Source organism: Tetrahymena thermophila (assembly GCF_000189635.1).
Source record: "Tetrahymena thermophila SB210 genomic scaffold scf_8254811, whole genome shotgun sequence".
In the NCBI taxonomy this organism is placed as follows: domain Eukaryota; phylum Ciliophora; class Oligohymenophorea; order Hymenostomatida; family Tetrahymenidae; genus Tetrahymena; species Tetrahymena thermophila.
In genome coordinates, this window is record NW_002476567.1 from 117,629 (window position 1) to 132,006 (window position 14,378).

General features: G+C 24.8%; 3 protein-coding genes across 3 annotated transcripts; 1 reads left to right on the top strand and 2 right to left on the bottom strand. All coding sequences in view use genetic code 6, as the record gives it.

The window, feature by feature from the left end:
• Positions 1–396: 396 nt before the first annotated feature.
• TTHERM_00070850 (SURF1 family protein) lies at positions 397–2,366 on the bottom strand (the record flags this gene model as incomplete). The annotated part of the gene is made up of 3 exons (XM_001007823.3): positions 397–653; positions 749–937; positions 1,856–2,366. 3 exons carry the CDS (start codon positions 2,364–2,366, stop codon positions 397–399), a joined length of 957 nt encoding a protein of 318 aa, XP_001007823.2.
• A 1,429-nt stretch (positions 2,367–3,795) lies between these two features.
• Positions 3,796–10,027, top strand: TTHERM_00070830 (cyclic nucleotide-binding domain protein; the record flags this gene model as incomplete). Its single annotated transcript, XM_001007821.2, has 7 exons — positions 3,796–4,590; positions 4,688–4,730; positions 4,786–4,820; positions 4,883–5,133; positions 5,236–5,609; positions 5,684–6,189; positions 6,545–10,027. The coding sequence occupies exons 1-7, from the start codon at positions 3,904–3,906 to the stop codon at positions 10,025–10,027; spliced, it is 5,379 nt and encodes a 1,792-aa protein (XP_001007821.2). The 5' UTR covers positions 3,796–3,903.
• A 1,238-nt stretch (positions 10,028–11,265) lies between these two features.
• On the bottom strand, positions 11,266–13,638 carry TTHERM_00070820 (von willebrand factor type A domain protein, putative; the record flags this gene model as incomplete). Its single annotated transcript, XM_001007820.1, has 1 exon — positions 11,266–13,638. One exon carries the CDS (start codon positions 13,636–13,638, stop codon positions 11,266–11,268), a length of 2,373 nt encoding a protein of 790 aa, XP_001007820.1.
• Positions 13,639–14,378: the final 740 nt, after the last annotated feature.

The following is a 14,378-nucleotide window of genomic DNA, read 5'->3' on the forward strand; positions in this document are numbered from 1 at the left end:
GATTGCTGTGAATAAATTTATTAATTTTTGCTAGTTTTTTTTTTCTTATATTAGTATTTTACTGCTTATTTGTTGATAAAAAACTTAAAAAGTATTTTAATTAAATATAAAATTTATGAAAATAAGTAAAAAATAAATAAATAAATTGTAATATTTAAAACATAAATAACAACTTAAGGAAAGAAGACAAATAAATAAAAGTGCTTAAATTAAAAATAATGCATTGTAAAGTGAGTAAGCATAAGTAAGGCATTCATAAGAACGATACATTAAACAAAAACATAAAAAGATATTTGTTTTTCTTGCCTGTATTTTGTTTTAAGTAACTGGAAGTATAGAATACCCCTTTTTGTAATCAATCTAAATTATTTTTAAATGCTCTTATAGCCTTCCTGCTCACTTAGCTAAGAACAAAAGAGCAGAAAAGACTGAACATCCAAGACCAAGTAAACTATAGTAACTAGCACTTTTGTTGAGGTCCCAGTACATTTATCCAGGTTGTTATAAGACACCACTTCTAGTGAATTTGTAAGGATAGTCTTCTTTATAGTCTGAGCAGATATCAATATGTCTGCAGTCTCTTTCGTCATTAGGAGTTTCAGTATTTACGTGTTCTAAGATGCAGCTTCTGACTTATTCTTAGTTAACAAAGCCTATTTTGTTTTATTATTTAAAAATTTTGCATAAATGATTTGCTATATTCTTGATACATAAACCTAACCATAAATGAATTAATTATATATTTTACCAGTGTGCTTGGCTAATTAGTCAAGATCAGCATATTCCCATTAGTTTTCGCATGGTTTGTTGCTAGCGAATAAACCACCTTATTCACTTAAATGCTTGCCATCAGTAACAACACAAGTGAAAGTTTATTCTTCAACATTTTCAACTCTAGCTCTTGCCCAGATAGGAGCATATTCTCTAGGGATGAAACCTTTTTATTAAAAAGATAGTTTTTTAATATAAAAAAAATGCTTTTTATCAAAGATCTATCAATTAGAAAAAGCTATAAAGTGTGCTGTTGAGATAAAATATATGATAAGCAATATCAATTCAATGAATAGCTTACAAGAGGGTAATTAAGTAAATTATATCGAGGTTTATAATATAATAAAATATTTATTAATTTGATTTGATTGCTTTGCATTGTATTGTATTGTATTGCTTGATTATTAAACAAAGGTAGTCAAAATAATTATATATCTTCAATAAAAATATTTAAGATTTGCTTTATGAATAAATAATCTTTTCTATTTAAATATAGGGTTTTGTTGTGTAGGAAATAAATGGATTTCATTCATTATTTTTTAATAATGTTAAATGGTTAATTTAATTTGCTAGAGTAATTATTGAAGAAACAAAAATCATTTCCAAAAGCTTGGTGCCATTTTTAGTTTGCTATACTTCAATCTCAAATTTTATACAATAAAACCTGCTTTTTTTATTTTATTTTTTCCTGAATTTGAGATTCAATTAAAATTAACAATACTCTTTTGATGAAGATATCGCACCTATCATCCTACTATTTTAGATATTATTTAACATTCAGCTTATCTAACCCTTATTCAATCTAACCATGCTATAATTTAAATCACTTTTATTGTTTATCGTTGAATAATCCAAATCAAACGAAATGCCTTTTTTTCAAATATCCTTATATCTAAAAGTTTATTCTTCTTAATAACTAACACATACATATAAATATTTTCTCCTTTTACTTATGAATATCTCTAACAATATAGCTTTTTTAGAGTATCTAGTGATAATAAGTTTGCAAGTAAATATGCTTGATGACAATATCTCAACCAAACTTTAATCGCAATAATAAAATAAAATTTTAAAAGCATCTTACCTAAATTCAAAATAAGACCTTCCTAGACGGAACCATCTTCATTTTCCTTAGTGACAAAAGGAACGAGGTATTCAAAACCATGGAGACCATATGATTTAGCAGGAATCATCATACCCTTACCATGGATAGGACGACCAGTAATGGAAACGGTCTTATAGAGCCAGTCATTAATGTTCTTTTCAGTAAAAGGAGGATTTTAAGAATCAGCACCAGTTAATTAAATAGTGGGCTTTGCCATTCTTTCCTTTCTAGTTTCAGTAGCAACCTTATTTTCTCTGGCCTTGGATGATTAATTGGCTCCGTATAAGAGAGTACCAATACCAATACCAGCGAAGAAGAGCTTAGCTCTAGGATATTGAGAAGAGAAAGCAACCAATCTATTGCTAAATCTTTAAGCTTGAATTTAAGAAGCTAATTTTTCAGCTTCTTGAGCTTTATTTAAAACCTTGGGAGTTAAGTGAGAGTTTGTAACTTCACCTCCTTTTGACTTGCCAAAAACCTATTGAAGCATTTTTTTCTCCTAAGTGATATACTTGATTAATGTTATTCAATATTTTATTTTAATTTATTATCCTTTTTTCTTTTTACTTCTTTTTTTGTTTTTGCATTACTTATTTGCATTCATATAAGAATGCATACATACATACACATTATCTTATCTTTTTTACAATTTATTTTTCTTCTTTTTCTCATCTAATTAATAATCAATTGACCCTATATTTTATTAAAAGACATCTTTATTTTCAATTATTTATTTATTTATATGTTTGAAATCAAAGATGTATGTAAAAAATATATTTCATCAATCAAAATATTTCTTTCAAATTAAAAGATAAATGATAGATACCTAATAAATATGTGAAAGATATTTATTTGGCATTAATTACCATATTGTTAACTTTATTTATTTTCAAACTAAAGCGATATTTTTTATTTGAAAAATCTTAATAAAATATAAGTGAAATGATATAAAAATAAATATGTAAAATTTATTTTAAATTAAATATTCTTTAAATTTATTACTTTTTAATTAAATTTTTTCAATATACTTACCATAAACAAAAATTAAAATAATTTCACATAACTTAATTAAATTTAAATGATAAATTATATTGATCTAATTTTCAAAATTTATATAGATAATTGTTAAAAATTTTTTCAATATAAGAAGAATATTAAATTCTTTTTCTGTTTTCTGAAGTAAATTGTAAATAATTATTTTATGAATAATTTTAAAAGAAAAATCAATTAATTATTCGTTTTAATTTTAAATAATTATTTTTTGGAAAAAATTACTAGATAAATTAACCCAAAAAGGATTTAAACAATAAGTAAATCAGTTATTAGAAACATAAATATAAGTTATTACTTCTAGCTTTAAATGGATTTTTAAATTGAATTTTTTTATTTTTAATATTTAATTGATTTATAAATTAAAAAGGTAATATCTTTAATATAATTTTTTGCTTTAACAAATATTTTTTTAATTGGTTTTGTTAATTATTTTAAATAATTTTCTTTAAATAAATAGCAAGTAACTGATGTAAGTGTAATTAAAGCTAAACTTAGTATTACTTGTAAGAATAGGTTACTATTTCAAAAAATAGTGTTTTTAAATTAATATCACTTATCGTAACCAATACAAAAGTAGTGATATTTTTTTCAATCTTTAATTAAATATTTCCAGTTTAATGATTAAGTTAACTAAATATGTATTTTTTTAAACAAAAAAATGTAAAGTTTTGAGAGATTTAAGAAATAATTGTGCTGTTCAAAAATCTGTTTAAATCAAAAATTCACTGCGTAAATCAATCAATTTTTTACCTCATAAAAAGAATTTAATTTAGTGTAACAATACTATATTTACAATCCATAACTCATTTATTATTTTCTAAATTAGCAAATGCAGTTTATAAGAAATAATTATTAATTGGAATTTACTTTCTTTCTATTTTTTTTTGAAAAGTATATTTTAACTTTGTTATTAGTAGAGCTTTCAAGATAATCTAAAGAGAAACAAATAAATACTTTCAAAAATATTTAACATTATGATATAATTAAAGAATGACCATGATGAAATCTTTTAAAGTCCTAAAAGCTTAGATATAGATAGCGAAAGTAAAATAAGGATTGGAGCTGCTTCAAGAGGAAAGCTATTCTATGAAGTGGATTAAACTCCCTTTTAAAGAAAAATAGATATGCAAGAAAGTTTGTATTGGAGTGATAAAAACTCAAGTATTTCGATGTCTAAAACAGGAATAAATATGAATTAATATATTAATTAGCATAATGAGTATGATACATTTTCAAAACCTCAAATAATGGAATTAGATATTAACTATCAAAATAAAACTAGAAGCAAATCTAATATTACAATAAATGCAAACCAAATAACATCGCAATAGTAAATTGTGTAAAACTAAAGTCCTAACAATAAGACATAAGAGATTAAAGTAATTAATACACAAAAATCTTTGAACTATTAGGGAGAAAAGAAAGAATAGCAAAGTCCATTACCATAAAAGGATTAAAAATAGCTAAGATCTGAGAAAACTATTAGAAATTTTAGAGTTATGATGCTTGCAAAAAAGTTTTAAAAAATAATGTTAAATAAATCACAATCTTATGTATTTAGAAAAACACTAGATGATAGATATTCATTTTAACTTTTGGGTGATAAAGCTTTTGTATGGGAAGATTTTAAAAGGGAAATCGCTTTGAAGCTTTCAAGATATGTAATTTATGTTTATGATTGACATAAAATGCAAGTTTTATGCACTATTTTCTTTATTAAAAGATGACTAACGTTTTTTTATATAATATCCTAAACAGAAAAAGCTCCTAAAATTATAATTTCTCATCTCAGATATAGTTTGTAATATTTTTTATTTAAATATTTCATACATTATTAAAGAATTTTTTATATAAAGCTTACATCTCAATAATGTATTGTACTATTAATCCTGTAAATTAAATATTTAGTTCGTATCTAATTAATAATTTATTAATATTTCTATAATTAAATAGTTCTCCACCACAAAATTTATATTTGACGTCTTAACATTTATAGTTATTTTAATAAATATTGCCTATTTGCCAATTAAACATTCCTATGATGAGATATTCAACTTATTTTCTGAAGGGTATGTTGAAAAAATTACTTTATATTTTTTGCTTCTTGAAGTTTTTGTTAATATGAGCACTCAGTTTTATTCTCGTGGTTTATTAGTAAAAGATTAAATTCCTGTTTTAAAAAACTACTTACAAGGCAGACTGTGGTAATACATTTTTTAGTTTAAATTTGAAATACCATTTCAAATAAAATATTAAAAACAATGAAATTATTACTTAATATTAAACTTTAATTTTTAATCAAAAAGGATTGATTTAATTGTTGGAATCCCTTATTTGCTAAGTTAGCTCCATTCTAACTTAAAGATTTTAAATTTACTATACTTAATTAGGTTTTTAGACTTTTTGATAATTTTTAATAAGATAGACGATAAGTTTCTTAAAAACAGTCATATTGGCGATGCAATAAAATGTATCTTCCTTATATTTTTTGTTGCTCATCTTTCTGCCTGCATTATTTATGAAATTTCAACTCTACCAAAATCAGACATTGAAAAAACATATCTTGATTCTATCGATGTAGATAGGACTTAATGGTTATAAGTTTATATATATTCTTTTTATTGGAGTATAATAACGATGACTACAATTGGTTATGGTGATATTCACCCTTATTCTTACAGTAAATTAATCTTTTATAAATAATTAGCAAAGAGCACATTAATATTTTAATTTAAATGTATGAAAAATAAATAGGGGAAAGAGTTTATGCATCTTTTTTTGCTATTATAAGTTGTGTTGTATTTGGTTTTACTTTAAATTAAATTGGTTCAATTATGTCGAACCTCTATATGAATTCGAATATGGTTAGAAAGAAATTAGCTATCATTGAGTCATATTTAAAGAAAAGGAATGTTTCTCCAGATATTTAAGTAAAAGTAAAGAAAAATATAGAATATATTCTTATGGATAGTAACTAGTAGGATAAAGTCGTTGAAGAGATGTTGAATAGTTTAACTATTTCTTTGCGAAGTTAGCTTAAGATAGAGCTCTACAAAAATATTTTAAAGACAATATAAGCTTTTAATATTAATTTCAGTGATAGTTTTTTATCAGAGCTGTGTAATCTGTTTTAGGAGTAAACTTATAGTTAAGAGTAGTATCTCTTTTATGAAGGAGATCACCCTGATAGATTTTATTTTATTATAAGAGGAGAGATTGAGTTATATTATTAATCAAATAAGTGTCCTTGCACTATTTAAGTAAAATCTTTTTAAATATCAATTATTTATTCTAAGCTTAATTAAATATTTTAGTATTGCAAAAAAGGTGGGTGGGGGGGGGTAAAATCCGGGATTTTTGGACTGGAGTGAGAGGAAATAAGGATAATTTATCAAAATCCCTTTTATTTTTTAGTAAACCCAGATTTCCATCCCCCTCCCTCTCCCTTAAAAAATATTAAAACGAAATTAAATTTTCATTTAAATAATGTTATTAATTATTTGTAAAGTGAATATTTACTTACATCAGTCAGTTTTAAAATAGTTAATTTAGAAACACTATTTAAAAATTTCACTTTAAAATAAAATTTTGAAATATTTTAAAATTTAAAATTAGAAAAGAGAAAGTTTAGGTGTTGAGGAATTTTTTTCTTAACAATGCAGAGTCCAATCTGCGAAGGCTTCTAGGGTAACAACTGTAGCATATATCTGTTATGAAGATTTTTGTTTATTACTAAAGAAATATTAGCTTGATCTAGAAAAATATAGAATGATTTATGATAGTTTCAACATAAATAGATAAACTGTTAGAGTATTTGTAAGATGTTAAAACTGCTAGGGTATTTCGCATGTTACAAGTGATTGCCCTTATTTATTTTACATTAAAAATTATAAGAAAAACACTTTAAAAGATATAATTTAGGAGGCTAAAAAACCTCATATTCAAACTGAAAGATAGAAATTAGATAAGCTAAGACATGCTAAAAAATTCAACAGCAGAGACCAATAAGCTTATGTTTGGAAGAGACTTTTTGAGTATTTATACAAAAATTTAGATGACATAGTTTAATTTTACGATGATATGGTCGACATATATAATAATTCACAATAAGAGAGTTAAGATGAAGATGGAGAGGATGATGATCCTGAAAATGATGATCAAGAATAAAATGATTAGTAAGGAGAGGAAAATCAAAAGATGAAATAAACAGCTACAACTCTTTATAATGACAAAAGCGGTGAAAATACTCCTTACAAAGCAATAGTTATGTTTAAATCTTAACATCTGAACAAATAAAATAACACCCTTTCGACTAATCTTAATACTGAATTTTCTGATAAATAAAAAGAATAGTTGGCAAAATTTTTTTTTTCATAATAAAATAAAAGTAACAGTGCTATTGATTTTTAGCATCTTGATTAATTTACTCATGTTCCAAGCTAATAAGGATAAGAAATTAAAGATAATCCTTAAAATCTTCCTTCTGTAATTTAAAATATGTTTGATGTTTCATAAAAAAAAGATCTGAATCAACCAAACATTTTCTTAATGGAAAAAGATAATCATTTATATTATGATGGAAAAGTTACTCCAACTAACGCTGATTAAAAAAATCTGCTCTCAGTTAATCACCTTCTTAGCAAAGATAACACTTCTTTTTCTTTTGCTTAATAGTCATCGTTTTAAAGAGAAGAATAAGAAAATTAAAATTAACACCAAATTCGACTACATTAAAACTCCTCAAACTCATCAGATAAGAGCAACGTCACATTTATGAACATGAATTAGATGTAAAATTCTAATTTAAATTAAACAAATAATATCATGAATACTCCTTAAATTGATCATAAACCTCAAAGCATAGCATTAAATATACCACCAATAAATTTAGATTAACATAAAAAATAAGATGAACACTTTTAATCTAAAAATATAGCTTCAACTGAAATAAATTAAAATAACAATAATGCTATATATATTAGTAATATCAACCCTAGTATCAGTCATAATAATTAGTAACCTTAAAGCCATCCTGAAATTCAAAAAATAGAATCAAACTTTACAAATTTGTAAAGCAATAGCAAAAGTTTAAGCAATATAAACTCTTTAAGTAATTAAAATAGTAATAACACTCCTTAACAATCTTCAGCAGTAGATACATTTAAGCGTAAGTCAAGCTATTTTTCTGGTTATAATAAAAGAAAAACAAGTGAAATTAAACGCGATGATCAATCTCATTCAAAACTTCTAATGCCAGTAACAAATAATTAGTTTTCAGCAACGATAGACGATTCAAATCCTTCTCATCAAATCCCTCACGGAACATCTAATAATATAAGCTTACTAAATTATTATGAGGGAAAAGATAATAAAGCTAGTAATTCAAATAATCTCTAGCCCTCTTCAGGATAAAGCAATATCAATCCCATGTCAAATCTACTTTTGGAACCAATTTCACCAATAAAGTAGCAAACAAAGTAAGAAAATACAAGTCCTATGCTTTCTATGAATAAAGAAATATTTACTCATTCAGAACTCTAATTCGACATTTAATCTGATCAGCTTTCTCCAAGAAATAGAAAGTAGCTGTAATTGCTTGAAAAATAAAACCACTAATCTCCTGCTAATAAATTAATTTAGCCTTACCAAGTTTAGAATTCGTATGATAAAGATAGTAAGAGAAGATAAAACCCTATTTAACCATCTTATGCAAACCTTGATGAATATTTTTACCCATAAAATAATCAAAATAGATCACAATAAAATGCTTTAAATCCAGATAGTAACTCAGTTTCAATTAGACTAGATGAATAAGATCAACAATAATAATAATAATTTTAAGACAAAAGTATAGAATAAACTCGTTATTAAATCTTATATGAGAACAGTAGTAGAGGTCAGTCAACAAGATAGCTTTCAATAAGAAAAGGTACACATAAAAACAATACATTATTAATATTTGGTTAACAGCCTCCTGAAATTGAATAGTAAAATTCTCTCTAGTAAACTTAGTAAAGCACAAAAAACTATGAAGAGAATTACAATACTAGCTAAAGCTATTTGTAAAATTATAATTTTCCTGAAACAGCAAACGATTACCATCCTTCTCACTAAGGAAGAAAAAAATCTAGCAAAACAACTCAAAATGAATTATGGAATGAAAAAATAAATTCTCTTCAAAATGATTATAAAAAAGAACTCATGTAAAATTATTTACAGAATAATAGGAGCTCTTAAAGAAATATAAGGTCTCAAAGAAACATAGAGATATAAAGTAGAAAGAATAGGAGAGATGATTCGATTACTAAGACCTAGATACAATAGTTGTAAAGTGAAATACTTAGTCAGAGCTAAGAATACCCTAAAGAAGCTTTGCCTGGTCTGTATAAAAACTAATCTGCTAAAGTAAAAATGCCAACAGCTATTCATCCACAGTCATAATTTTAAATTTAATAAATCCAACTTTATGATTAAAAAATTCATAGTAATAAGAAGCTTTTACTAGAAACATTAAATCATAAAAATTAAAGTTTATCAAACATAAGGCTGAATACAAACCATCGCTCTTCCTCACATTATACAAAGCAACATAGTATTATAAAAAGTGGAGAGCATTAGCCATTAGACTTAGAAGCAAATAATAATCAGTCATTTGATAATAGGACTTAAAGATTCTAAAGGAAATTTACAAATAAAAAGATATCATTTAAGATTACTGAAGATCCAAATATGCCTCGTGATAATTAAAGAAACCATACTATTTAATCTAATAGCTTAATTCAAACATAAACATTAGCACCTTAATATAACTTAATGGATGAATAAGATGATGAATATAATCACAATTCTGAAGATGATTAGTATAAATTCTCATTAATCCTTGAATTTGACAGCATGAAATCCTACAATGCATATTTCCCATGGAATAATTTTTCAAATGTAATCAAATCCAAATAAGGTTTTAAGAAAAAAAAGAAGAACGAAATGCTTACTTTGTTTAGCACCAAACAAATGACAAAAGCTGTAAGAACTAAGGTATTATCAAGGGTAGATAGAGATAATAGCTCAGCAAATATTAGTAAAACATAAATTAAATGAAATGCAATTATTTTAATAGAACTTATTTGAAATAAATTTTACATTTGTATTTTACCAATTAAAGATTTTTTGTAAACATTTGTAATTAATAAAATCAAATTCTCATAAAATCCATAGATAAATAAACTTAATCAATCATTAAAAAAGTAAGCATACTTAAAAAAAATTTATCAATTTAAATTAAAAAAATTATTTCAAAATATAAATCATATATTAATGTACAATTTTGTGTCAAGCAATTTAGAAACTTTCAAAAAAAGATTCTTTATTTTTTTTAGTTGCTATTTTTCAACTTAGCTAGCTAACTACAAAATATGATATCTATATAGCAGTTTTTTTTTAAGAAAATTGAATATATAAATACCTTGCTAATTCATTCTAATTAATTAAGATTCTCTGTAAGTAAGCTTAAATATAAATGGCTACTATTGGCAATCTATCTCTTATTAAGATTATTTACTATCATTTGTAACGACACATAAAAATTCAAAAAATTTGCAATTTTAAACCTAAAAAAAAAACTACTAATTATTCAATAAGAGATGTTAGTAAATAGATTAGATTCTAATTTAAAAAATATGATTTCCATATAAATGGAAACAAACGAGGGTCTCCTAAAGCTTAAGAAACACTTTTAGATAAAAGAGTATTTGAATTTTAAAAGGTATCCATGAAATAAAAATTATAAATTATTATTATTATTAAATTGGATTTTTATCATTTTATGTTATATAGAGGTATGTTTTAAAAATAATTTAATATACTTTAACAATATATTCCTCAAATTATTTTTATTGTTATCTATTTCATATAAATAACAAATAAAGCATCTTTATAGATTGAAAGAGTATAAAATTCATTAAAAAACTAGTTTTTATCATTTTTACAAAGTAATTTTATTTCAACAAATATAAAGTTGAGAATAATAATAATAATTTAAGAATTTATAAATTTAATTTACATTTGTTTAATTGTTATAACTGAATAAATTAAAAGTAGATTAATTAATTAAATTTACAGCTTATTTAAATATTTTGTAAACTATTAGTTTAATAAAGATGGCACTTTGTATTTATGTAATAGCTAGTCATTTTTAAATCTCTATTTCAAAATTATTTCAGAAAATCATCTTGATACAAAACATACATAACTCAGTACATAATATTTTTTATATTATTTTCCTAAACTAATTCATTCAACATAAATGAAATAAAAAAAATTTAATTTTTTTTATCAATTCAAACAATAATTTGATAGTTTTAGATATTTTCAATAGATAATTAATTCTTAATATTTTATTTTAAGCCAATAACAAGAGTTGTGGTGGGATCCCTTATCATGCAATCAGTAGAAAGAGTAACATAGCCATTTTCCCATCCAATCATTTTCTTTAGTTCGGTTATTATTTTTTCTGTACCAAAGAAATCATGTTTTACGATTTCTTCTTAGAAATTATGAGCATAGGTTACACATTCTATTCCATTAATCTCCATCGAATGGCCGCTTTCAAGTAAAAAGCTATAAATAAAGTCACATTCTCTAAGTTCAGTTGGTTTTAATTAACAAGGGAATTACCAGATACCATTTACTCTTATAGGGTGGTATGGAGTAATTATGAGTCCATCTTCGAATTCAACAAAGTAAGCTTGATTGTTTAAGCATGGTGTTTTCACTACACAAGATACTTTTGCTTCGACTCCATTAATGGCTGGACTAGCTATGAGATCACCTTTTCTAATATCCATAACTTTTTTGATATCTCCGTTTGCCATTTTGACTAAACAGTTACCATCAAAGCAAGGAGCGCTATTATTATAGTAAGAAGCCATATTTACCGACTTTGGTGCTTAACCTTACTTTTTAATTGAAGGTTTAGGTGGAGGTATTTTTAAGAAAGCTTCATCAGCTTTATCTCTTATTTAGTTAAATAATTTTCCTCCATAATGTTACACACCAGGGTCTTTAAAGTTATTGCATTGTTAAATTTAATGAGCTCTAAGGAGTGAAGGGAGGTAGTGACGGCCCCACTTTTGATAATAATCATTTACAGATATGGCCTCTGTTACTTAGCCTGCTAAATCTTTAACTAAATCCTATATGAATTTATTTTACTTGCTTAATTGATGGCTACTTATGTTATTTATATGCTATTTAATAATATTTTATGATTCACCTCTATTTCCAGTCTTAAAAAGAGTCATCGCTTTTCTAATTGCTTCTACTGATTCAAGTCTGAAAACGTCAACCATAACTTCGTTTTCTTATTAGCTGATATCAGATGAGGATGCTGATATTTCTTCAGGTTATTTGTGTGTTGATGAAGTCCTATATTTTAAGGTAGCTGTGATGTAAGGTTTATTAGAGTTATTATTCACATTCTTCATAGTAACTACTATATCTTTTGATTGTCCATATTATAAAGTACCTATATTAATATTTAAACCCCACGAACATCTTTAGTAGTCGTAGTTTCCTAAAACAGTTTCTTTGTTTAAAATGTTTTTGGCTTATTCTTCTTCTATCAATACTTCTTCAAATTAAGCTCCATTGCTATTCTCAATACAAAGTACTGCATCTACAGCTAAAGTTGTCATTAAATTGCTTAGAGCATTTACAAATACTGTGCCTACAAATTATCCATCTGGAATAAATGCAAATGAGCCTCTTCCTTCAATAGCAAGCTAATCTAATAGTTCGCTATCTAGGTTATAACCAAATCCAAATGTACTTATAGAACAATTAACATCATTTTCTTCTTTGTACTTTTTAAGCATTGGCAGATGTCCACGAGGAGGAATAACATTAGGCTAGCCATCAGTGAATAGTAAAATTTATGAGAAAGCTACTCTTTATTCTCCCTTCTATATACTCTACTATTATCCAGCTTTAACAACCTCTAAAGCTTAGTAGATACCATCCCAAATATTAGTGGAGTCCAAGGGAATAAGCTTCTCTAACTCTTTAATTGCATGATTTCTTCCATTTTCATTCATAGGAGTTAAATCTGTTATTTTGTAGGCGTTAGTGTGAAATGCTACTAAAGAAAGTCTATCTCTCTCGTCTAAGTTATTAATTATAGTCTTTACTGAGTGCTTTACCAAGTCAAGGATAGTGAGGCCATTACTCTCAATGTCACCTTTAGAGTTCTTAATTTTAGCCTCATCAGACATAGATCCTGAAACATCAATAACACAGCAAATATCACAAGCGGAGCGTTATTAACCTTCAGGGGTCTTAATACTAATTTTAACTTAGTCATTGAATCTATTGATTTGAAGTTTTAGTTGAGAGGAGTTGCTCTAATTGTTACTTCCTTCAACTTAGATATTGTTGTTATCATTTTTATTTTCTTCTTCAGCAACTAACTTAAGATCCCTGAATCTATTTTCATCTGTAATTAAATGTCTTACTTAATCGATTTCTTGTTTTAAGGCTATATTATCTTGAATTTGATTATGCTTTAAAGGTTGCTTTGTGATTGGTGAATGACCCATATCCATAACATACTTTATGATACAAGATTTTTCATAATTATATCCATCTTCGCATTGAGCTGGTTAGTACATAATCTGCTTATTTAAAGGGCAGAAATAACGATCAGGAAACTCCATTTTATTGTGTTAGGTAATTGATTCTTTTTTATTTATGATTATTAATTTATGATTATAAGTTTTTAGTTGTTTGATATCTTTTTGTTATGTTTATATATGTAGAAGAATCTTATCATAAGCTAATTAATTCTGATAAGATTTATTACTAAAAGATTAAAGGCATCTACTTGAATATAAGAATAGAAAGTTAAAAAGTTGTGAATATTTATTTACCTAAATCATTATATAAATTCATATAGAAAATTTTTTATCTTAATTTATTGAATCCGTAGGAACATCATCAAAATTTATACTTTTACCTTTCAATAATATTGAGTTATCAAAATAGAAACAAATATTTATTTAATTTAAAAAAAACATGTAAAATAAATTTTTAAAAGTAGTAAAATTTGATAAAATTTTAAAGAAGAAAATAAATAAAAGAAGAAGATTCTTCAGCTTTGAAATATCCTTTCAGTGAATTAATTTATGCAGGTTAATCATTTACAAATTAAAATTTTTAATTATTAAATAATAAAGGATAAATCAAAAAATAAAGAAAGTATTTTAAATAATTATTTTTTTAATATTAAATTTAAGTTTTCCTCACATCTTTTTCTAGAATTTGTATTTTTGAGTAATTTAGGTAGTTTATTTTCATTTTACTTTAATAATATTATTAATTTATTAATTTGTAGATTAATTTACTTTAGAGAGGAGAATAAAAAAATTAAGTGAACAAATTTTATTTAAATTTTAAG